Below are 24010 nucleotides of genomic sequence, written 5' to 3'. Positions count from 1 at the left end.
AAGATATGGTAATTAGATATAAACAAGCATTTCTCATTCAACAACATTATTTTGAAAGTCACAATGCGAGTTGCAATATTATTGTTGTCTACAGTAGCTGCTGCAGTGGGTAATGTTCACCCTTTTTTTTTATACTTACTTAAGTAAATTTAATAATTCACATTTGTTTTAAAACTTTCAAGAAGTTTTTACTAAATCACCTTCATAACATTTTATTTTTGACCTATTTTTTATGAATAAAAAAACAATGAACATTAAATTTGGATATTTCAGCTGTGCCCCGACGTTCAATGCGTATCGTCGGTGGCAACACAACCTCTGTTGACGAATATCCCTTCATGAGTAACATGCAATATGGGCTCTGGGGTATTTGGTGGTACCAGTCCTGTGGAGGGTCGCTGATCACTACGAAAGCTATACTATCTGCTGCGCATTGCTACTAGTATGTTGTTGAATCTTCTTATCTTATTACATTACAGATTTAATATAAGTAGGTAGGTATCTTATTGATATTACATTACATTATAATTAACAACACATTTAAAAGTTGTCGTACATCATCATCAGCGTTCCCACATCTGAGACACGGGCCAATTTAGTTACTAAAACTTGAAAATATGTATTTTAGCTTAGACAGTCCATCGTCATGGCGAGTTGTTCTTGGGACGTCAATGGCTTCGAGTGGCGGAGCTACGTACAAAGTTGCAGAGTTGATTTGGCATCCTCAATATGATAGTATTTCACTGGACAATGACGTAGCAATCGTCAAATTACAGAGCGGTTCTATACTTTCGAGTAAAGTATCTGTAGCGCGTATAGCTGGTCCTAATTATAATCTTCCTGATGGAACCGTTACTTATGCCGTGGGATGGGGTACTCTTTGGGTAAGTGAATACTAGAGTAAGTATATTAGACCAGCTAGTGAATAATTTTCTATGTGCAAAAAAATCAAGTAAACGAATAATTTTTTCTCAGCTTATATCTTACGCTCTTTCTACAATAAAAATCTATACTGTAAATTATTATGTACGTTTATTGCACATACAAAAATAAGCTCACAATTTTTTTTCTAATACACAGTCCGGTGGAGAGCCGTCAGAAGAACTGCAACACGTGGATGTGAACGTAATTAATCAAGAAATTTGTGCTGAAAGGTACGCGTCACTGCAGTCACAGCCCGGGAACGAAAATTGGCCCGTAATTACAGATGGCATGTTGTGTGTCGGCGTTCTGGACGAAGGTGGTAAAGATGCGTGTCAAGGAGACTCTGGAGGGCCTTTGGTGCATGATAAGAATGTTATTGTTGGAATCACGTCTTGGGGATACGGCTGCGCTCATCCGCAGTACCCTGGTGTTAATACTCGTGTATCTGCTTTCACGGACTGGATTGTCGCGAACGCTAAATAGATGGAACTTTCCTCATTATATGGGTACTTAAGTATTACTACTCAATAAGATAGGTGAAATTGTTAAAGGTGTATGCGAAAATAAATACGTTGTTTTTATTTGTGGTGTTTTATTTTAATCACCCATTTAGATATATCACACTATTATAAAACTCGTAAGTTAATATGCCTCTTACGGTGCATTTACATTAAACGAACATAGAGATAGAGCTAGAGCAAGAACATTCTTTAGTGATCTTTTAGAGTAAACGAAAACTCGTATTCAGTGTTATTCAGTATTAGACCGGGAGATACTGACACAAAATTTCGAGTCATTTGTAACAGGATGGCGGTTCTACAGGGTTCTTAGTACGCAATGACAAAAAGAAAAATGATGGTGTGAACGCTGGTACCGGCGGCTTAGTCACGTGGGCGTTAGTCGAACTCATCGGAAAATAAGGAAAGTCAAACGATTTGTAACAGTATGGCACTTATTTTTCCTGTAAGTTTGAGGATCAACGAATATAAATACAAAATTTCAAAGATCTAGGTGTTGGAAATCTTCACTTATATAAATTAATAATAAATTTATTTTTCAAGTATGACAGCACTTTTTCCCCCTACTAGAAGTATGGCAAATATAATAATGGTCACATTTTATCAAATACTCTCCAAAAAGCCAAATGCAATACTGGTACAAAAAGATAGGCGAAATAAAAAAATTTTGCAGATTTTCGGCGGTATGGCGACCATTTGGAATCGTCCGAAAAGTATGGCATGGCGATTTTCGTAAATGGCTGCACGACGATGGTTACCTGTGCAAAAGTTAGCTTGGTACAAATGGTTGAAAAATTGTTTTTTTTAAATCAATACATTCGCGTCGGTATGGCGGGCTGTAAGTCATACCGGAAAAGTATGGCATGACACTACCGCCTACTTCTTTTTTATGGGCTATCGGTAAATTCTAAAATTTTTGTGTTACAAATCGTTTGACTTTCGCTATTTTTCCGACGAGTTCGACTAACGCCCACGCGACTAACCCACCGGTACCAGCGTTCACACCATCATTTTTCTTTTTGTCATTGCGTACTAAGACCCCTGTAGAACCGCCATCCTGTTACAAATGACTCGAAATTTTGTGTCAGTATCTCCCGGTCTATATTAGAACATTGCATATAATATTTTCGAACGCACTTAAGAACAACGAAAGAATACGTCTGTTTACACTAAAATAATTGGACATAGTGGTGTTAGTATTAGCATTCGCTCGTTTGATGTAAATGCACCGTTAGCTGGATAATATGGACTACGATTATTAAATAAAACGAAATATCTCACAATCATAGCCTTTATTTCGACCATGTTAATAACGGTTCAATGATTACATCTTATAATTAGTTTAAATTTAACATTCGTCTTAGTCTATACAAAGTCATTTGAACAAAAAAATATCACTTAATAAATTCATTAAATAACTTGCAACAATATAAATGCTTTCTGTACTTGATTTCAATGGCACTTTATAAGTTTGTAAAATCTGTTTCAACAATATCACAATTCCTTAATTTTATTAGCAACATCTTGTAATCACATCTCTAATAATTAAGCATTTCATATAAATAATATACAATAAATATAAATAAATCTATATATAACGACTTTAAAACATCACCAGCATTAATTGCACAGGAATAAATATCTTTGATATAATTTCAATCTTAAGAACCTTAATATAATATTCGAATATCAATTTTAGCATGTCGTCTTAAGCTCAATAGTCTTTTTTATCAGAGATCTAATTCATTATTGAACAAAACACATCAAAGCATAATCTTAATACTATTATAAAGGCGAAAGTTTGTAAGTATGGATGTATGGATTGGATGTATGGATGTTTGTTACTCTTTCACGTAAAAACTACTGAAACGATTACAATGAAATTTAACACACATATAGAGGGTAACTTGGATTAACACATAGGATAGGTTTTATCCCGGAAATCCCACGGGAACGGGAACTATGCGGGTTTTCCTTTGAAAACGCGGGCGAAGCCGCGGGCGGAAATCTAGTCAACTATAATTGACCGTCTTACTTTAAAAAAACATCTAATAAAATTTCATTCAGTCAAAGCTAAGTTATCAGTGCCTTAAATCTATGGACCGTTGCATTTTTCCTCTCCTACGGGAGAGTTAGTGGAGGGACAAATATAAATCTCTTCTGGGTAAAGATCTCCCCGAATTCTTAGCGCTTTGACACCAGCCGCCGCCGCTCGATACTCCAACTCACCGATGAGAATGTCATCCGCAAATATGGACCATTCAGTCGGCCCTCGGACTATGCGGAATGTTGACTGAAAACAATATTTATGTATATCAAGATAGGGTCCAAATTTGTTTAATTCATGGCATGTCATTATGTTGTCAGATATTTTGTAAAAAATGTATAAACATTATATAAAAACTAAATAGGGTGTAAATGATTTATTTCTCATCAACAGTAACTACAACATTTCAATATAATCAACAGTAAATATAAATCGGGTTATTATTAAATTTATTGTCGAAAACTCAATTAAGAATGGTCTATTTTAGTTTCCCTGGCTGGATAAGTTTACAAACGTTATTGCTGAATGAAAATCATTAATTAGTTTAAATCACCAACTATGACGTCACAAGATGGCGCCATCCTATTCTTATTTGTATACGTATACCTAAGTGCCGGGCACGAGGCGGGCGGTGCGCTGCCTGCGCTCGGGCCCCCAGGCGCCGAGCCACGCGTTGAGCACGACGAGCTGCCGGTCGAGGTGCGAGTCGGCGTGTAGACCACACACTACACACTACACACACCTTAGTGCCGGGCACGAGGCGGGCGGTGCGCTGCCTGCGCTCGGGCCCCCAGGCGCCGAGCCACGCGTTGAGCACGACGAGCTGCCGGTCGAGGTGCGAGTCGGCGTGTAGACCACACACTACACACTACACACACCTTAGTGCCGGGCACGAGGCGGGCGGTGCGCTGCCTGCGCTCGGGCCCCCAGGCGCCGAGCCACGCGTTGAGCACGACGAGCTGCCGGTCGAGGTGCGAGTCGGCGTGTAGACCACACACTACACACTACACACACCTTAGTGCCGGGCACGAGGCGGGCGGTGCGCTGCCTGCGCTCGGGCCCCCAGGCGCCGAGCCACGCGTTGAGCACGACGAGCTGCCGGTCGAGGTGCGAGTCGGCGTGTAGACCACACACTACACACTACACACACCTTAGTGCCGGGCACGAGGCGGGCGGTGCGCTGCCTGCGCTCGGGCCCCCAGGCGCCGAGCCACGCGTTGAGCACGACGAGCTGCCGGTCGAGGTGCGAGTCGGCGTGTAGACCACACACTACACACTACACACACCTTAGTGCCGGGCACGAGGCGGGCGGTGCGCTGCCTGCGCTCGGGCCCCCAGGCGCCGAGCCACGCGTTGAGCACGACGAGCTGCCGGTCGAGGTGCGAGTCGGCGTGTAGACCACACACTACACACTACACACACCTTAGTGCCGGGCACGAGGCGGGCGGTGCGCTGCCTGCGCTCGGGCCCCCAGGCGCCGAGCCACGCGTTGAGCACGACGAGCTGCCGGTCGAGGTGCGAGTCGGCGTGCGCGCGCAGGCTCACGTGCAGCTGGATGTTGGGGCGCGGCCACTCGCGCGTGTAGTCCATCAGGTCGAGGATGAACGAGTGCAGCATTGGCCGTAGCCTGCAAATGTTTATATAAGTTAAATAAATAAATAAAATATCCTTTATTGAATTATTATGTACTATTATGTATTAACAAACAAACAACAAACAAACAAAAATACTTTATTGTGCACCACAGAGAGAAGTACAAGTAAGGACACAATACAATAATTGATAGAAGAGCACAACAGGCGTATTATGTATGTATTGTTATGTATTATGTATGTAAAGACACACACACACACTCTATAGCGTCGCGTTTAAACGCTACGAGTGTAATTGCGTTGTTTGCTTGTGTATATGTCGTGGCCATATCGTAGCTTTGCTCAATATATCGGCAGTTCCCATAGTACTCGAATATCTTCGTCGTAATTTTTTTGCTAGGACTTTCTTCATAATGTAATTGAATGAATTATGACGTTTTTTACTGCGATAAATAAAATTTTCCCTACCGCTCCCATCTTCACACATAAACACAGCGCTTGCAGCGCCTCTACCAATGATTAACTATAACTACTTTATAAATAATTTTAACTAAATAATTTTGACCATTTCATGAAAAAACCGCGCGTTTATATGCCCATATCGAGAAACGATTTCTTATCATTGATCTGCTCAAACCACATCATGATGTGGCTAATAGACATTCAACCATTTCATGAAATGATCGATCATTTCATGAAGCGAGCAAATCTACAATATGGCCACGACATATATAAACAAACTGAACGCAATGACATTCCAAGGTATGAATATGAAGCATTTGTCAATGCGCGCGCGTATAGACGCCGCGCGTATACACTAAATCAAGAATTTATTAATATAAATCAGGTTAATGAACGTCATAAAGAGTAAAATTAACATAAGAATATGGCAATCCAACTTAAGATTTGCATGTGTCTTACATTTGAAATTGGTTACCGAATGCATGGAAAAGTATATCGTTTAGGACTACAGAGTAATGCCGTAACCAATCTTATCTTAATCTTATTAACCCAAAACATCACCATAAAGGTTTGATTTAATAATACCTTGTTTCAATAATGCAATCCTGTATTCAATAATATAAATGTTATATTACCTTCCATGAATAACCAATTGGTGAGCGTCTGGGATACCAAACGGTAATGCAGCTATGATATTGGAATGCCAAAATGGTTCCTCGCCTTTAGCAGGACCTTTGAAATAATCTCTTACTGGTACCTGCAATTTTTTATTAAAGGAATATGTATTATGTATATTTATAAAATTGTAGGAAAGTCAAAACTGTACATTGAATATTTTTTAAAATAATACTTGATCTACAATAGATACCAAAGCCAAAAATATAGTTTTTAGATTTTTTGTCTGTTTGTCTGTATGTACATAACTATGTCCGGGCTAAACAAAAAAAGTACTGTATGGGTTTACTTAGATATAGCTTTGGTATATAGGTATAGCTTGAACCCTGAGGAAAGACAAAGGATAGGTTTTATCCCGGAAATCCCACGGGAACTATGCAGGTTTTTCTTTGACTAGCGGGCGAAGCGGCTAGTGGAAAGCTAGTTTTTAATAAAGTTTTAGTTATAATAAAAACGTAGATAAATCAGTCATCAACACACCCTTGCATATTAAAAATATAAAATAAAATTTGTTCACTATAATATAGTAAGAAAAAACACCAAGAATAGACCAATTTGAAAGGTTTACTACTCTCGCCGGAATACTAAAGAGCGATAAACGAACGTAATTAGGGCGTGCCGCTAGTTTGAAGAACATTAAACTCACTTCTAACACCGGCGACGCTAAGGTCGGGTAAATATCAGTCTTCATAACGCTTAACGTCGCATCTCTAATGCCCGTTACTTGTACCCAACTCGCTATAAGCGGGCTCGGATTTCTATGCTCGTAACTGCAATAATGCTCCCCATTCACTGCCCACAATGTTTCCTTTTCATCCACTAGAATCTCGATCGTGAATAGCGCGTCCGCTTTGAATGGGAATAATCTGAAAATGAAATTGTTTCCAATGAGATTTCAAATACGTGTGAAACATTTTGCAAATTAGGTAGGTACATTTCTAGAATAATAATTAAGCAATATAAAACAAAGCCTCTGGAAACGATTACACTTAATTAAAGATGCGTGAACAAGAGACCAAACTAACCAGTTTTATGGTTAATGACTTTAAAATTAACTTTGCTAAAATTCCCTTCTATATAATTCATTGTTTATTTTTCGCTTGGTGTTCCACATTGGATAAACCCTTAAGTCATTCACGATTACATTGTGCTTAAGAGCTTGAGCTAGAACCGTTTAACAGCCATTCGATAAAATTGTTTATTCACCGATAAGCAGTGGTTTCCTCGAGTCCCCACTTGTCGTGGCGCTTTGTGTTCCTCACGACGTAGCATTGTGGCAGGCGAACGTTAAAGTGGATGGCTACGTCTCCTCGACCCGATTCGGGATCCCCGCACCCAATGTTCACGGCAAACCTTATTTAAACATTACTTCATAAATTCACAGGGCGCAGCAACATAACATTGATCAAATGGAATTTACGATAAGAGACCTGCCACGAAATATTTATTCTTATCTGCTAATGACTTGGTAATTTTATCGTTTTACTCAAAACAAATCATTACAAACAAATATGAAAAATAGAGACAATCTTACTCTCAACAGAACATACATAAAATGTAAGAAGGTATATAAATTATTTTAATTATAAAATCATACCTATTTAGTTTGTCATGCCCAACTAATTTATTTTTGTGAAAAATTCAAGTAAAGACAAAATGTCTTACCTACCATGGCAAATCGTCAGAGGGTGTGCCCGTGCACACTACGTGGGATCCAATCGATAAAGGCTCTACTAACGTGTGTGTAAATTTTACTTCCCGCGCTTCTGCTAACTGAATCTGTAACAAAATATTATTGACATAACACATTACACAAGTATACCACATTGTTCGTGGCAATCCATACTAATATTATAAATGCGAAAGTAACTCTGTCTGTCTGTCTGTTACTCAATCACGCCTTAACCAGGTACTGAACCAATTTGCATGAAATTTGATATAAAGATATTTTGATACCCTAGAAAGTACATAGGCTACTTTTTACCCCGGGAAATAGGATAGGTTTTATCCCGGAAATCCTACGGGAACGGGAACTATGCGGATTTTTCTTTGACTGCGCGGGCGAAGCTGCGGGTCTATAAGTCATTCACATAATACAAAATTAAAGAGCACATTTAAAATAAACAAATTAATAAATTTCTCATTTTTATAGTTTAAATTTAATCACAAAACATTGAGAACACAAAATATATATGCGTTTACCAAGGTATTTACCCGTGATAATAAAGAAAATCCAGTATGACGTTTCCGAGACAGTCTTCTATATAGTTTTTTCATGGTCAAAGAAACATAAAGAATGGTAATCGCGATTCGCGAGCAATAACAAACGCTCTTTTGCTTTATCACAGTTATGTTGATTGATTCTAGATAATCTTATATTTTATTACAAAGCGATAAAAACTCGGTTTCGTTTATTCATATCACATCTATCTACTTAATTACTACCACGTACTAAGTTAGGATTTAGATTTTAAGAACCTTTCTAATTTGGCATAAGGCGTTCCATTCGCGTCATGTGCTTGCAATATCTACCTTGGTCCTTTATTTAATTCAATCCACGTAAGTATCGACGACGACTTTAAATTAGTCATAAGCATGAGGTCATCAAAACTAAGTATGAAATTAATTGATGTCGGGGCCGCGGCCGTTCTCAGTAGCCCGTGAATATTTTACAATGCAATGCAAACTTGGAACAAAAGAAAAACATCGAGTAAACTTGATCATACAAAGACGTTCAGACTGGATAAATACAAACACAATATACGTAATATCATTTGTAAACATACAGGTGCACGCATAGAAGTTCGAATAAGCTACAGCCTTATTTAATTTAGTCAACTAAATTTTTCTGCATTCTACTAACCAAAACCCAAAAATATTATTTTTGGTCCTTGTTTCATGCTACGGTGAATTATTTGTCGATATTATTTTATGTTGTACTAAACAGTCAACACGCAACCGTGATTGCGTGTTATGGGGTTGTTACGTGCCAAGCCTAGTACCTATTATCGACGGTTGTAATGGGTGGATTCATAATTTTGAGCTTTTAGAAATTAAGCGCCGAAAATATATTTATTCACATTTTTTGACCTTTTAGATCTACGTCTAAAGGTACCTATTGATATAACTTCTAAGGTGAGAAAATGAATATTTATCTTAAAAATACCTTTGATAATGGATTCACTGGGACTGAGAAAAGCCGGGATACGGCATTGTAACAACTCAAACTAATTGCTGCCATGATAAATCTTATTCAAATATATATAATAACTATTTTATTTATTCCATTTTTTACATTGTCACACGAAATGCACATTGACTAACGAAACTTTGTGGGACACTGTTTTAAAAAATACCCTCATTTTATTTTATTATCTTGTAACAATAGCGTATGAGTACCCAACTAATTATACCTAGGTAGTATTTCACAAAAAAATTCGTACATATTGATATGTAGTTAGTGTACTTATATGTATAGAAAAGAGTTAATTAACAAATCTCATCTATAATTGTGCACTTGTTCAAGGTTAGTTTTCTTGATACAATAATTATTATTTTGTTCAATATTTACGTTGCTTTATTTATATCATGCATATCGCAAACGTTATTCTGTTCAGACGTGTTTCTGTGATGTGGTGTACATATAATATAGTGTGCATATTAAATCTCAATGAGTAATATGAAAATATGAATGACATCAGCAGTGTTAGAAATAAATAGCATCGAGAAGAATGAATGTTAAAAACTTTTTGCTTAGTTGTAGGTACTATATTACTACTACATATTAAGCTACAATTATGTTCATAAGTAGTGGGTGTAGATAAATTCTTTGAATTATTCTTGTTTATACGTACCTAAACTTTACACGACTCACACATTAAACAATAAGTTAATAGTGAGTGGGTGATACAAGATTTCAGTGACAGTGCAATGGTTACAAACATCGTACAATTACCGGAGAGACTGGTATATTTTCTTCATCACTATCAGGAGAGCGCGATTGGCAAAACAATCGACGGCAAATCGCACCACAACCACATTTAGCACAGCAGACCATGACGAGAGCAGTGTACACGATCACTTGTAGTCAAAAACCACTGTTCACGATATAAATCAGAGCACCGCATTCGTACGAAAATATAAATGATCGCAGATGCTACTATTAGGTGGTGCCCTAGTTACGTCCGTGGCCCGCGACATTCAGTGTATCATTGAAGTTTATAAGGTAGAGTTTACGACGCGAGGTGCCTGAATTTCCGTCTGTTTACCAAACCATGTTGCCTCGTAAATACCGCGGCGCGGCACGCCCTTCTTAAAATTATTATTTTTTAAGTATAATTTTTAATGTTCCTCATAGGCATAACTTGCGAAATGTGAGTGAAGATTTTTTTTAATGTACGTAATTTACTTTAAAATAATCTTTAAATAATACAAAATAATTAATAACTTATCACACAACAATAACTTATCATAATCAATTAATTATTTTCTTATTGAGGACATAGATTTTTTTATTTAGAATATAGATTAGATAATTTTTTTTTTATAGATTATGAAGTTATGAATGTCTTGTCAAATATCTAATAAGTAGTTTTTATTATAAAAAAAATATCTATTTAAGTTTACACACTTGATGAGTTTCCTTCACAGAACAGTAAAGTAGATAGAAGTGTGATGTGGGCGTGGCCCACGTGTCACTTGTAAGGTAAGATCACCTAACTTGCTCTCAGTTGTGCGCAGAGAAATATTCGAGTCGGTTGTCAGCTGTCAAACCTTTTTTCCGTATTTATTCATTAATTAGGACGTGTTGTTCGGTATTAGAGTGCAAAAATGATAGCAGACGAAATAATATCAGCAATGGAGGCATTTCATACCATCAGTAAGTCTTATTTTTATTTATTTTATATATAATATTTTATGTTATATCTTCGCTTGTAATTTGTCAAAATTGTATACAAATATCTAGTCAAAATGAACCTTAATCCGTAAGAAATTAGTACTATTATAGATTGAACAGCAAACAAGAATTTCTGGAATATTATTGCAATAAACAAACGAATGTCGCTTTAGTGATGCTTGTGGCGCATATCGACAGTATCGATACTTTAGAAAAGACAAACATTATAAATATTAAATTTTATTTTATTTTTCCTTAGCTTTCATTTGTCCAATTTATTTACAGATTTCCCAAAGAGGCTAATTTAAAAGAGAAATGGATAAATGCAACGTGACGAGTTAACTGAATGCCGAACAGCACTAAGCAGTCTAACAAAGGCCACCGATACATCAAACCTACGGCAGTTCCAAGATTTAAAATAATGCATATTTTCTGTTTGTATTTTGTAAATATAGATTAATACTATTCTATTCCGTTTTTTATTTAATAATAATAATATAAAAAGACGTACTTAGTAGTAATAAACATACTCCAAAATGTGACACATTATACTATACTCGTATAATAGAAAGAAAAAAAAATACACAAAAAATATTTATTTGTGAATTATCGATATCTCGATATCGATAACAAGGCTGACATCCCTCAGGGCATAGCATCAGATAAATATCAAGTTAATGTCATTAATGTTGAGTGACACAAATTTCAACCTTATCTCTATGTGTTGAGGTTCAAAGTTATATCTATTGAAAACTAACGCCCTCTGTTGTGGAGTAGCTGAATGTTTTTCGAATTTGGAATTTCTGTGCAATGAGAAACAAAACAGCTAATATACCTAGAGATGTTATACTAAAATAAACCGTAACATGGTGCGTTAGGGTACATATTGAAATGCTGAATTTATAACCTAAGTCAGTTTTTACTCAAATTAAGCAGTCCAATCAAAGGCATAGTTTACTTGTAGTGTACTGTATAACTATCGGTTTAAATGTGTGGGTTTGGCGACACTGGTTTTCATACTAATTATGACATTAAAGCACTTCTATTTGTTTTTATTGTTCTGTGGTTTCCTTACACTGTAAGAAAATGTACAAGATAGTGCAAGATAGTTTTGTTTTTATAAAATTAAAAATATAATATATAGTACACTAGCTTCCGCCCACGATTTTGTACGTGCATCCCCGTTTTTCCCCGTTCCCGCAAGAATTTCGGGAAATCCTTTCTTAGCGGATGCCTACGTCCTAACATCTACCTGCATGCCAAATTTCAGCCCGATACGTCCAGTGGTTTGGGCTGTGCGTTGATAGATCACTATATCAGTCACCTTTGAGTTTTATATTATATATAGGTAATAGGTATACATATGGATATCCAGGAAAATATATTTTGTTATAACATGTAGTAATATTGATATGCTAATGAACATGGTTTAAATCACAGTTTAAATATACAAGGGAAAAATATATTGAAACCACATTTAACTTTGGAATTACAGAAAGTTACAATACTTAAGAGGGGTTAAGCGGTCACCGAAAATTCAGCTATTCGCGCCTGAGGTGAGGGGTGAGGGGGTCCACGTTTAGTATGGAATCAACATACTCGAAACTAAAAATCGTAAGCGCTATTCACATTTTTATCAAAAAGTGAATGAAAGTATTAAGTATTTTCTAAATCTAACAGTCACGAAATCGAGAAGGTAAAAACTGATGAATTTGTTATTTTATACGAATTATTATCGTAAAATACGGTTGTAATGAGCATTTACATATACATATAATATTTTAGAGGTAACTTCAACTTTTTATTGAGCAAAATTTTTCCAATCGTGTTTTGGAAACAGTCATCCCATCACACATACGTTCTGTAATACATTTTACTTATTAGAAATTTCAGTGCGAAAAACCTTAAATATTTTCAATTATAGCTCCATATAACAGTCCATTTTGCCGTTTTCACCTACTAAGGGCCCTTAAAGCATTAGCCTATTAGATTTTTAGATTGATCCACCTGTAAATATAATGTAAATAAATACACTATTAAATAATATGATATAATAATGCCACAATTTAAATAAATAAATCAGGCAAATAGTAATATGTAAATCTGAATGACTAAGTATTACAAATTTGATTGATTTAACATGAAAATTTTTATAAATAATCGATTTTCTTAGGGCCTTTTTTCTATGCATGGATATTTTTCTAAATAGGTAGGTAATGGTGAATAGGGGTGCCAAATCCCCGTCAAGGGGGTATGCCCTTGCTCATGTCACTACCAGTGTGAACATTCAGTTCACCCACATGTCCGCGTTAAAATGTAGAAGCCCTTCTGACTAACATTGAGAGACAACACAAAAAAGGGGTGCCAACTTTGTACAGCATATGTTTTGTATAAAATAACTATACAAGGTTAATATTCAATACACTTGCATATTTAATACAAGATTTCCAGTATATGACCATTTTGTATTAAATAAGGTTCCAATACATCACTTCCATATTATGATCTATTATTTTATGTTCTTTCCATTTTCAAAAATTTCAATTGATTATTCAACTCAATACAATTTTTAGTAATTTAATATAAAAAATATATAGATACAACCATGGACGTATAAAAAAAGACGGACGGTATATCGCCTAAACATTGAGTGAAGCCTAGTAATGGCGGCGAAACATCCATGTGTGTGTGCCATGTTGCCATGGCAACAGTCCTGATGAAAATGGCGGCTGTATTTTTTTTTATAAATTTTGCCGTAATAATTTTGTCATTAAAACATAAAAGAAATAACTTGCTTCCCTGTGGAATGTAATCCCTTGTGTTTTGTTATTTAAAATTGTACTGTTGCGACACCATTTAACCACGCAAGACGGCATTTTAAATATTTTTTGTGAAACAGTGACGCAGTTAATCAGTCGGTAGTTCACGACGTAATGGCGGCCGACTAGCTTACTATGGTGAGAGTGTGTGCGTGTTTATTGTCTTTACACGATCGCTAGCTTACTATGGTGGCTTCACGTTGTTTGTCCGTAATACGGCGTCCGTCTTTTTTTATACGTCCATGGATACAACTTACATAAAAGTAAAGACAAGAATAAATAATTTAATTTTCCTGTATTAAGTACATACTTTACAAAATGGGAATTCTTAACAATTAGTGTTTATTACATGATAAAGAAAAATCAAAACATTTAAAAAAATAGACTTGTCAAAATAAATTACATAGTAGTATATATAAAAGTTAAAACTCGTTTTTAAAGCTAGTTTTTAATGGGCGGACGATGGAAATTTTTCATAAGTAATTCGAAAAATGGCGAATGCAATGTAGCACAATATTTAATCCTACTTAATACAAACATTGTACATTAGACTACTTAAAAAAAAATATAAATTTGTTTAAGATTTCCGTACTAGATGTAACTAATTTATCTTCTATTTGTTTAAAAGTCTAAATTCTTACCTCAAAATCGAGAGCGTCTTCTGCAAAATCATACTCAATGAATTCCTTTGGAACTTGTCCTTCCTCTACACTGTCCATGTTTATGCAATTAACACATTTTATGTCTATCGGCATATTTATATAAGAAATTATATTATAATTATAGTGAGTACATTATAACATAAATTACAAAGTACGACGCAAGTAGAAATCCTTCAATAATATTATGTAGGTACTAGTAATAGTATACTTTTTAAGTCTTAGAAATATCACATTGAAAAATTTTAACGTTATTTTTATCTTATTTTTCTTATCGTTTTATTTACAGGTTGAATTCATTATTCATGCAATATTTGTATTGTATTGTTATCACTCAAATATCAATATTTATAAAGTTACCTATCAATTACCTATCACTAATTTGTAATTTCTGAAGGGAATGTCACCGTCAAAATTAATGTCACCACTCACCATTCACTATTTAATGTCACTTGTAACACAGGCTGTTTTCCAATTACAGAGCATAATGCGACTGGCGGTTATTTAAAGTAATTTCGTTCGTTCGTTCGTTTCAGCCGTGGGACGTCCACTGCTGGACAAAGGCCTCCCTCAAAGATTTCCAGTACGACCGGTCACCGGCGGCCACAGAGCAAGTAATATAGTATCCAGCGGCTCCCTGCCACTCGGACCAGTCTGTCTGTCCATCTTGTGGGAGGTCGTCCCACGCTTCGTCGACGCAGTTTAAGTAATTTTGGATTTTGATTATTTCATTAACATTTTTTTCAATGTTTGTACCTTCATCCATGCTTATATTTATTTTTTTAACACAATTTAAATTAACTTTGATTATTTCGAAAAAACTACAATGACACGAAAGCTTTAAATTTTTTTCCAACAATTAATAATACTAACGATAAATCGATTGCACGCATCAATTCACGCGCATTACTTTTTCTAGTGCTCGATTGTGCGAAGCGTTGCTGTAGTTGGAACATTCAACGTTAAGCATTATGCCGCATAATGCGCTCTAGTGCTGTAATTGGAAAACGGGGTCTAATACACTGGAGATTGCACTATGAACATTAACTTGTAACAAGAAAATATGACGTTGAATGACGCCTGTATGTTTTTTTATCCCTTTCAAAGATCCCTTTCACACCTAACTTGGCAAGTTGGTCAAATAAAGTTGCCACATGAAAATCTTTTATCTCTTCATCTTATAAAAATGAATCGCAAAATGTGTTGGTAAGCGCATAACTCGAGAACGGCTGAACCGATTTCGATAATTCTTTTTTTATTATTCCTTGAAGTACGAGGATGGTTTTTATGTAGAGAAAACGTAAATATGTACCACGGGCGAAGCCGGGGCGGACCGCTAGTTTTATATATATAAATATGCCATCAGATTCTGGTAGACCTATAATAATTAGAGTACACATAAAATGTACAACAAATTGAAAAATAAAAATACTAAAGTGCGGGGTAATTTTATTGCATCTGGCAATCAATCTGGCACACAACAACTTCTGTATTCACAAGCGGTGTTTCCAAACGGTTACGACGGACCTTCAAGAAAAGAGCGTACTCCTACCTCAAAGGCCGGCAACGCACTAACAATGTCTCCGGCATTGCTGGTGCCGCCTACGCCCACAGCCTACGCCTTAACATCAGGTGACGCGTCTGCGTGTACACACGTAAGTGAAACTTCTTTGTGACTTTATTTTTCAAAAAATAATTTACTATATGCAACTTTACAGAAATACGTCGAATCACGCGTGGTAGGGATGAGAAAAAGATGGCGCGTAACGGAAAAATGTCACGCGTATCGAAAAAATGTTACACTATATTTTCTTCCAACCCCGATAAAGAAGTTTCACTTAAAAAAATTACTAAATGGAAGTTTACAGAAATACGTCCAATCTAAGAAAAAGATGGCGCGTAACGGAACAAGGTCAAGCGTAACTAAAAAATGTGACACTATTATAAATTTTTTTCCAACCCCGATAAAGAAGTTTCACTTCAAAGAACGTAGTACAGTGATCTGTTATCTGTATTTGTGTCATTTTGCTGTATGACATGTAAATTGACATTGACATCTGTGATTGACATATTTTTTGGCACAAAATACAAATTTATTTTTTTAATTTTTTAATCTCATATTAAAACTTTATTTATTCATAAGTAATAAATATACTTTATAAGAACCAGAATATTATTTTCCCTATTCTCCTAATATAAGGATACACCCAATTTTATATCCTGTGAAAGTTGAATACACAAACGGCAACGAGTAACGACAGATTATTTGTGGATAGTACGTATCTACTATCTACCGGTTGTACGAGCTTCAGCTTTATATGTTCGACCTTCTCAAGGTGACCGATATCGTACTCATTAGCTGCGTTCAGTTGGGGTGCGACAGCTGATTGGTGCTGTACCTTTTGAAACATATTATTATTAATACGAGTTAAGTATGAGTGTGCAATCGGATTCCGAAAAGCGAAAGCAGATTTCCGTCCGTGGAATAGTAGCAGTAGAAAATGTTGCTGAAGTAAAGAAAGCTTTTAACCGACACGTTCATTACACTCTCGTCAAAGACCGCAATGTTGCGACTCCAAGAGATTATTACTTTGCCCTGGCGCACACCGTCAGGGACCACCTGGTTTCCCGCTGGATACGCACCCAACAATACTATTATGAAAAGGATCCCAAGGTAAATATTAGAATGACTATGCTAAAACAGCTAATGCAATGCATTACATAAATTTGTTGAGGGTATAATATAAAACATTTTTCACAGCTTTGCAATTGTTAACTTTAATTTGAAAGTATATTCATAAATGCTTTAACATAATTTGTTTATATGTTTATACATTTAAATGCAATATAAGTATTTTATAATAAAATATTAGTAATCAAATGTTCATATTTCCAACAATAATACTCTTATAAGCATTCTGTTTATACCAATACATTTTTATTTAATTTTGATTGCATTGTTCCAATAAGAATATGTGATTTCTTTTAGCGTGTCTACTATCTTTCACTGGAATATTACATGGGCCGTTCCCTCCAGAACACTATGATCAACTTGGGCATCCAAGGAACGGTAGATGAAGCTCTCTATCAATTAGGTTTAGATATTGAAGAGTTAGAAGAGCTAGAAGAAGATGCTGGTTTGGGCAATGGAGGATTGGGTCGTTTGGCTGCATGCTTCTTGGATTCCATGGCTACCCTCGGTCTGGCAGCATATGGATATGGTATTTATAAACTTAATCATAACAATATGATAACATTAGAATGGTCATAACTTACTTAATGGCTAATTAATATATGTATTATGATATATTGTTTTCAGATAACTGAGTTAAAAACGGATTATGCATTGATAATTATATAGGACTATAAATATAACCTGAATGGTGATGACTGTATGAAAATAACTTCGTTCTTATAATTTTTGTATTTTTTTATAATCTTTACAGGCACACAGGGATTTTTAAATACTTACAAGAAACAATAATAGTTTATTTTGTATTGTTTATGTGTGTACACAGGGATTACACATTTAATTTTTTTTATACTTTGATGAATTACACAAAACAGCAAAAACAATTGTAATTAGAGTAATCAAACAATTTATACAGTAAAGTTAAACCAAACCTACCCTACCATACCATACCATTATAATTATACTATTATAAATTTTTATAGTTAGGTTGTGTTTCTCAAATTCACAAGAGTTAAATTTATGACTTGGGTAATTGTTTACTATTGAAACCAATTTTAGTGTCTCAAAACTAATTGAATAGTCTTGAATAAATAAAGCTGGCTTCGCTCCAATTATAAATATTATGCTAAACTAAATGAATGGCTGCTGGAAAGCTGTATGAATAAAACTTATGTTTTTAATATTATTTTGAATTTGAAATGCCACAATATATTATAATTATGTATGTACATACTAAGTACTTTCAAATATATAAATATATTTCTGTCATTTCTTCTCAAATATTCAGAAGGCGATTTAAAATAATGTTAGGTCAAATGTGAATAAACCAGACATGGATGAGTAATTGTTATCTATAACCCGACCAGATAGAGAATAGATCTGAAGATGGTGTCCCCTCGCATGCGTTCTCTCTCACCCCTATCGCTGTCTATACTCACATGGATGAACCAAAAAACGATATTAGAGAACTTAATTTGCCAAGCTTTTTTTTATAGAGGAGAATGCTCTTGCATACCTACGGCCTTCGGGGAAGAGGCCTTAGGTTATGTCGGACTCCCACTTCCTACAGTTGAACCGCAGGCAGTGGGCCCACCTTCCGTTAACACCCTACGACTGCGCGCGTACGCGCCTCCTCCTTCCTCTGCGAACACGTCTCATGCTGCCTCACCGCCCCTAATTTGCCAACCCTACCATAAGTACCCGTCGCCATCTTCAGATCTCTATCTGCTCGGGTTATACACATATAATTTTGGCCTAGCTATAAAATAATATTAAAAGTGTTAATATGCCTTTTAATTCAAATATTTTGATGATCTTTTCTATACAGAAAATTATAAATTAATATATATTTATTAAATATCTTAATTTGTAGTAAAAAAAATACAAAATGCAAACAAAATTAACTTGTTGACTGCTGCTTAAATTTCTTAATGTTGTTTGACCTTTATTATCGAGATACATATGGGTATTTATTATCTCTAGGTATTAGATACGAATATGGTATCTTCGCACAAAAGATCCAGAACGGCGAACAACATGAGGAGCCAGATGACTGGCTGAGGTATGGAAACCCATGGGAAAAGGCACGTCCTGAATTCATGATTCCCGTTAACTTCTACGGACGTGTTGTCGACACTCCTGAAGGCAAGAAATGGGTTGACACGCAGGTAACGAAAATAATTGGATAAGACCTTGAACTGACCTTGACGTTTACTCTTAAGATTAGATAAATGTTGTGAATATTTGCAATACTAGTCGTAAATTCAAAACCATTACTGGGTTATTTTCCAGCTCCTGAGATCACGGTGCAATGACTTTAGTGTTTTGGTAATTTTACGATAAGAGAGCTGTTTTTAAATAGAGTCGTAACTTGCGTTTAAAAATCGAGAGTTTTTGGCGCGGGTTTCGCATACAATCAATAAAATGAATCATCTTGGTATAAATTGAAGTTCTTGAATTTTTTTACTTATTTGTGGCTTTAATGGTCAGTGACTTTTTTCAGCAAATTTGACAACATTTCCTAAACATATAAAATGTAAAATTTCTTATTAAAAACATATAAATTATTGAGTAGTTTAATTTATTTATTTCGTTTTTGTTGTAGATGGTGTTCGCTATGCCCTACGATAACCCAATCCCTGGATACAATAACAACGTCGTCAATACTTTGCGGTTGTGGTCAGCGAAGAGTCCGATCGACTTTAACCTTAAATTCTGTTAGTATTATTATACTATCATCATTATATTTTCTGTATTGTGCAGTACGTAGCTACGTTCTTTTGAAATCATTATTGGCTGTTGTATTTATATTGGCACACATCCTAGTGCAAACAGGATTCAACACAGCTCTGTGTCGCAATGCAGAAATAAATGCAAAGTAAATAAAATTAATAGTAAAGAATTTAGATTATCATTTAAAAATAAATTTCGTAATCAAAGCCTTTTGTACGGTACATACTAATTAACGTTCTTGGTTCGAATATTTGCAAAGTGAAATATTCAAATAGCTTTAGTATAAAAATTAAATTTATTTTAATTATTCCTGCTTTCAGTTAATTCTGGAGATTATATTCAAGCCGTACTGGATCGTAACGTCGCTGAAAATATTTCTCGCGTGCTCTATCCCAACGATAACTTCTTTGAAGGCAAAGAATTGAGACTGCGTCAGGAGTACTTTATGTGTGCTGCTACTCTACAAGACATAATCAGACGTTACAAGGCGTCCAAATTTGGTAGTCGCGAAGCAGTGAGAACTACTTTCGAACATCTTCCTGAAAAAGTTGCCATTCAGTTGAACGATACCCACCCTGCCCTCGCTATTCCAGAATTATTACGTATTCTGATCGATGTTGAAAAAGTGCCATATGATGAGGCTTGGAATCTTGTTGTTAAATGTTGTGCTTACACAAACCACACCGTTCTGCCTGAAGCTCTGGAAAGATGGCCTTGCTCAATGTTAGAAAACTGCTTGCCCAGGCACATGCAACTCATTTACCACATCAACTTCCTGCATCTCAAGGAGGTGGAAAAACGCTGGCCAGGCGATTTGGATCGCATGCGTCGTATGTCCCTGATTGAAGAAGATGGTGAAAAGAGGGTAAACATGGCCAACCTCTGTGTTGTTGGCTCTCACGCCGTTAACGGTGTAGCTGCCATTCACTCCGATATTCTAAAAGCGACCCTCTTCCGTGACTTCTATGAAATGTGGCCAGAAAAATTCCAGAACAAAACAAACGGCATTACTCCCCGTCGTTGGTTACTGCTGTGCAATCCTGGCTTAGCTGATTTAATCTGTGACAAGATCGGTGACGAATGGACCGTTCATTTGGACCAGTTGCAAGGTCTTAAGCGTTGGTCAAAGGACCCTGGCTTTCAACGGGCGGTTATGAAAGTAAAGCAAGAAAATAAGTTGAGACTCGCTTCTCTCATCGAAAGAGACACTGGAGTTAAAATTAACCCCGCTTCTATGTTTGACGTACAAGTGAAGCGTATTCATGAATATAAGAGGCAGCTTTTGAATATCTTGCATGTAATTACGCTGTATAACCGCATCAAGCGTGATCCAAGTGCTCCGATCGCTCCTAGAACAGTCATGATCGGTGGTAAAGCGGCGCCAGGTTACTTTATCGCTAAGCAAATTATTGCCTTGGCCTGCGCTGTAGGAGACACTGTAAGTGATTCTGTTTGTTTAATGTTATTTTTGAGAAATTTAGTAAAAACGCTATAATGCATGCTATGAACAATAGTGGTTACTATTGGGATATCATGAAAAATTATCAAGCTTCATATTCATTATTATTGATTTATGGCCAAAAGTTTATTTATACCTTGAATTTGTCTTAAAATATGTACGTGTTTTAGGTAAACAACGACCCAGACGTAGGTGACAAACTGAAATTGATATTCTTGGAGAATTACCGTGTAACCTTGGCTGAGCGTATCATGCCAGCAGCTGATCTCAGTGAACAGATCTCCACCGCGGGAACCGAAGCGTCCGGTACTGGGAACATGAAGTTCATGCTTAACGGAGCCCTGACCATTGGTACTATGGATGGAGCCAATGTAGAGATGGCAGAGGAAGCAGGTGAACAGAATCTGTTCATATTTGGCATGCGAGTGGATGACGTGGAGGCTCTGCAAAAGAAAGGGTATGTTATTTTTCTCTGTATTCTTTTTGTGAAAAAGAAAATTGCGTGCTAATGTCAGAAAGAGTTTCACGAAGTTGGTTGCAGTTTTAACTTAGTTATATTAATTTTAAATTAAATGCCAATTTTGTACCTTGATGACAAAAATATTTTTGGTCAAGTTGGCCCAGTTGAACGAGCGGACGATTGCGGGTCCTCCTGACACAGGTTTCATATTAAACTTACTAGGAAGGCCCTACTACCTCCATATTGTGTAAAATTTAGAAACGAAATAAAGTATTTTAAGCTATTATATAGCTTCTATCGCGGGCCTTGAGCGCGGGGACCGAATCGAAAAATTCCGTAACGAAAAGACCTCACGCTCCCCACTCCGACGGACACAGAGGTGTGGCTTGAAGGCATAGCATGCAATAGCTTTACCGCGGCAGTCCCCAAATGCTACACGTCTTTTTTAAGGTGATAACGTTTTTAAAATCGTTTTAGTCGGGTGACATGTTCAGAAACTTGTGTCACACCAAAACCTCACGAGCGCGATCGCAGGTATAACGCGAGAGAGACGGACCGATCTCCCGTCTCATCTCGAGCGCTGCCACCAATAAGACGTTATCACGTAAACATCTCGATCGTAAACCTTCTTTACAAACAACCAATTATTTTGTTATAATAATTGCGTGTGCAGTTACAACGCGTACGAGTACTACGAGCGCAACCCGGAGCTGCGGCAGTGCATCGAGCAGATCCGCAGCGGGTTCTTCTCGCCGGGCGAGCCGGGCCGGTTCGCGCACGTGGCCGACGTGCTGCTGCAGCACGACCGCTTCCTGCACCTGGCCGACTTCGACGCGTATATACAGGCGCAGGATAAGGTGTCCGCCGTGTATCAGGTGAGGTTCACCACTATACTGAGCTGTATCCGCGTGGGAATAGTAAACATTTCGGGACAATTTTCACACAAGGCACGATCTGATTCCATACTAAGCTGGAAACCAGATGGCTGATAAACATACATATTATATAATTTTTATTAAATACTTAATAATTAACATCCAGACATTACCATTAAGAATTGCGATTACAGTTTTATCAGTAAAAAGGAATAAAAAAATTATTACATTAATTGGTTGGCATACTGCACCACGGTATGTTGTGCTTCGACGCACCTACTTGCGGAAGTGCAGATCTCTTCATCGACATGCGGGTTTATTACGTACTCTCATACGTAATAAACCCGCTGTTCTCCAATATTTCACACGTCACTGCACTCGGTGTGCTTTTCAAAAACAAAGTTTATATAGTTTTCATTATCTTAACGAGATATTAAACGCGTATTATAATTTTTAGACAAAATTCATACCGTTGCCGCGTCTTGTCTAATTTGGCCATACGTTTTTAAAATGTGTTTAACTAGTTATTTTAAGCTGCTCTTTGTCCACAGAACCCAACAAAATGGGCGGAGATGGTGATCGAGAACATCGCATCTTCGGGCAAATTCTCTTCCGACCGTACCATTTCTCAATACGCACGCGAGATCTGGGGAGTCGAACCCACTTGGGACAAACTGCCCGCCCCACATGAAGTATAAATACAACGGAAGATATTCAAAGATTAGTAGCCTTTCCTAAAATTATATCTAGAATCAAAAATATATTTTAGAGTATGAAAAAATATCGTATAGCTATAGTCTATATTTTGTTGTCCGAAACGCATAAGGCTGCTAAAACCAAATTTGTTTAATATTGATGTCGGTGCTTTTTAAAGCATGAATTGAAGATATTTTTTATTCATTATTTTTATAACATATTTTAAGAAGTTTTTATTAACATATTCTTACTCAAATATTTTCTTTATAACATATACCTACCTACCTGTATTTTTCTTCTTCCACCGAGCCTTACTTTATACAAATATTTAATATTATGTCTTTTCATACTGAGTTAATTAAGAGTTTTTTAAATGAGTATGTATTGATTGTAACGATATTTTCATAATCAAAAATCTTCAATTTAGAGTGTCTCGTGAATAATTAATGTGAAAGTAGCAAAATTTTAGAGATTTTAAACGTTCAAAAGTTGATTGTATTGG

The 24010-nt window shown here is 36.3% G+C and overlaps 3 protein-coding genes across 4 annotated transcripts; 2 read left to right on the top strand and 1 right to left on the bottom strand.

The window, feature by feature from the left end:
- The first annotated feature begins 25 nt into the window (after positions 1 to 25).
- LOC149908942 (trypsin, alkaline B-like) lies at positions 26 to 1505 on the top strand. The gene is made up of 4 exons (XM_090120519.1): positions 26 to 109; positions 274 to 442; positions 629 to 884; positions 1081 to 1505. Exons 1-4 carry the CDS (start codon positions 64 to 66, stop codon positions 1405 to 1407), a joined length of 798 nt encoding a protein of 265 aa, XP_089976645.1. The 5' UTR covers positions 26 to 63; the 3' UTR covers positions 1408 to 1505.
- A 1749-nt stretch (positions 1506 to 3254) lies between these two features.
- LOC149908941 (galectin-8-like) lies at positions 3255 to 14938 on the bottom strand. 2 transcript variants are annotated; one of them, XM_090120515.1, is made up of 7 exons: positions 14576 to 14938; positions 7888 to 7997; positions 7425 to 7571; positions 6865 to 7084; positions 6179 to 6300; positions 4912 to 5116; positions 3255 to 3735 (listed from the first exon to the last, which is right to left on the bottom strand). In XM_090120515.1, the coding sequence occupies exons 1-7, from the start codon at positions 14687 to 14689 to the stop codon at positions 3538 to 3540; spliced, it is 1116 nt and encodes a 371-aa protein (XP_089976641.1). In that variant the 5' UTR covers positions 14690 to 14938; the 3' UTR covers positions 3255 to 3537. The 2 variants fall into 2 exon arrangements, with proteins under 2 accessions (XP_089976641.1, XP_089976642.1); XM_090120516.1 differs by lacking the exon at positions 14576 to 14938 and adding an exon at positions 10174 to 10523.
- Positions 14939 to 16693: 1755 nt separating this feature from the next.
- Glyp (glycogen phosphorylase) lies at positions 16694 to 24003 on the top strand. The gene is made up of 8 exons (XM_090120513.1): positions 16694 to 17267; positions 17583 to 17814; positions 19269 to 19453; positions 19891 to 20002; positions 20339 to 21456; positions 21648 to 21934; positions 22611 to 22812; positions 23364 to 24003. The coding sequence occupies exons 1-8, from the start codon at positions 17028 to 17030 to the stop codon at positions 23508 to 23510; spliced, it is 2523 nt and encodes an 840-aa protein (XP_089976639.1). The 5' UTR covers positions 16694 to 17027; the 3' UTR covers positions 23511 to 24003.
- Positions 24004 to 24010: the final 7 nt, after the last annotated feature.

The sequence above is a fragment of the Colias eurytheme genome, chromosome 4 (genome assembly GCF_061535395.1).
Source record: "Colias eurytheme isolate Ceu_HAF_F1 chromosome 4, ilColEury1 Martin Lab GWU primary, whole genome shotgun sequence".
In the NCBI taxonomy this organism is placed as follows: Eukaryota; Metazoa; Arthropoda; class Insecta; order Lepidoptera; family Pieridae; genus Colias; species Colias eurytheme.
Note: the sequence above shows the minus strand (reverse complement) of the source record. Positions and strands in the feature narration are given on the sequence as shown.

What these genes read in the sequence shown, in the direction of transcription:
- Glyp (XM_090120513.1), top strand. Translation starts at nt 17,028, where the DNA reads ATGAGTGTGCAATCGGATTCCGAAAAGCGAAAGCAGATTTCCGTCCGT. An exon ending in CGACTTTAACCTTAAATTCT is followed by an intron (nt 20,003 to 20,338) that starts GTTAGTATTATT and finishes TCCTGCTTTCAG; the next exon opens with TTAATTCTGGAGATTATATT. An exon ending in GAGGCTCTGCAAAAGAAAGG is followed by an intron (nt 21,935 to 22,610) that starts GTATGTTATTTT and finishes TTGCGTGTGCAG; the next exon opens with TTACAACGCGTACGAGTACT.
- LOC149908942 (XM_090120519.1), top strand. Translation starts at nt 64, where the DNA reads ATGCGAGTTGCAATATTATTGTTGTCTACAGTAGCTGCTGCAGTGG. An exon ending in TACAGTAGCTGCTGCAGTGG is followed by an intron (nt 110 to 273) that starts GTAATGTTCACC and finishes TGGATATTTCAG; the next exon opens with CTGTGCCCCGACGTTCAATG. An exon ending in TCTGCTGCGCATTGCTACTA is followed by an intron (nt 443 to 628) that starts GTATGTTGTTGA and finishes TATGTATTTTAG; the next exon opens with CTTAGACAGTCCATCGTCAT.
- LOC149908941 (XM_090120515.1), bottom strand. Translation starts at nt 14,689, where the DNA reads ATGCCGATAGACATAAAATGTGTTAATTGCATAAACATGGACAGTGTA. An exon ending in TAGCGTCGCCGGTGTTAGAA is followed by an intron (nt 6,301 to 6,864) that starts GTGAGTTTAATG and finishes AAAAAATTGCAG; the next exon opens with GTACCAGTAAGAGATTATTT. An exon ending in GCCTCGTGCCCGGCACTAAG is followed by an intron (nt 3,736 to 4,911) that starts GTGTGTGTAGTG and finishes TATTGTTTTCAG; the next exon opens with TCAACATTCCGCATAGTCCG.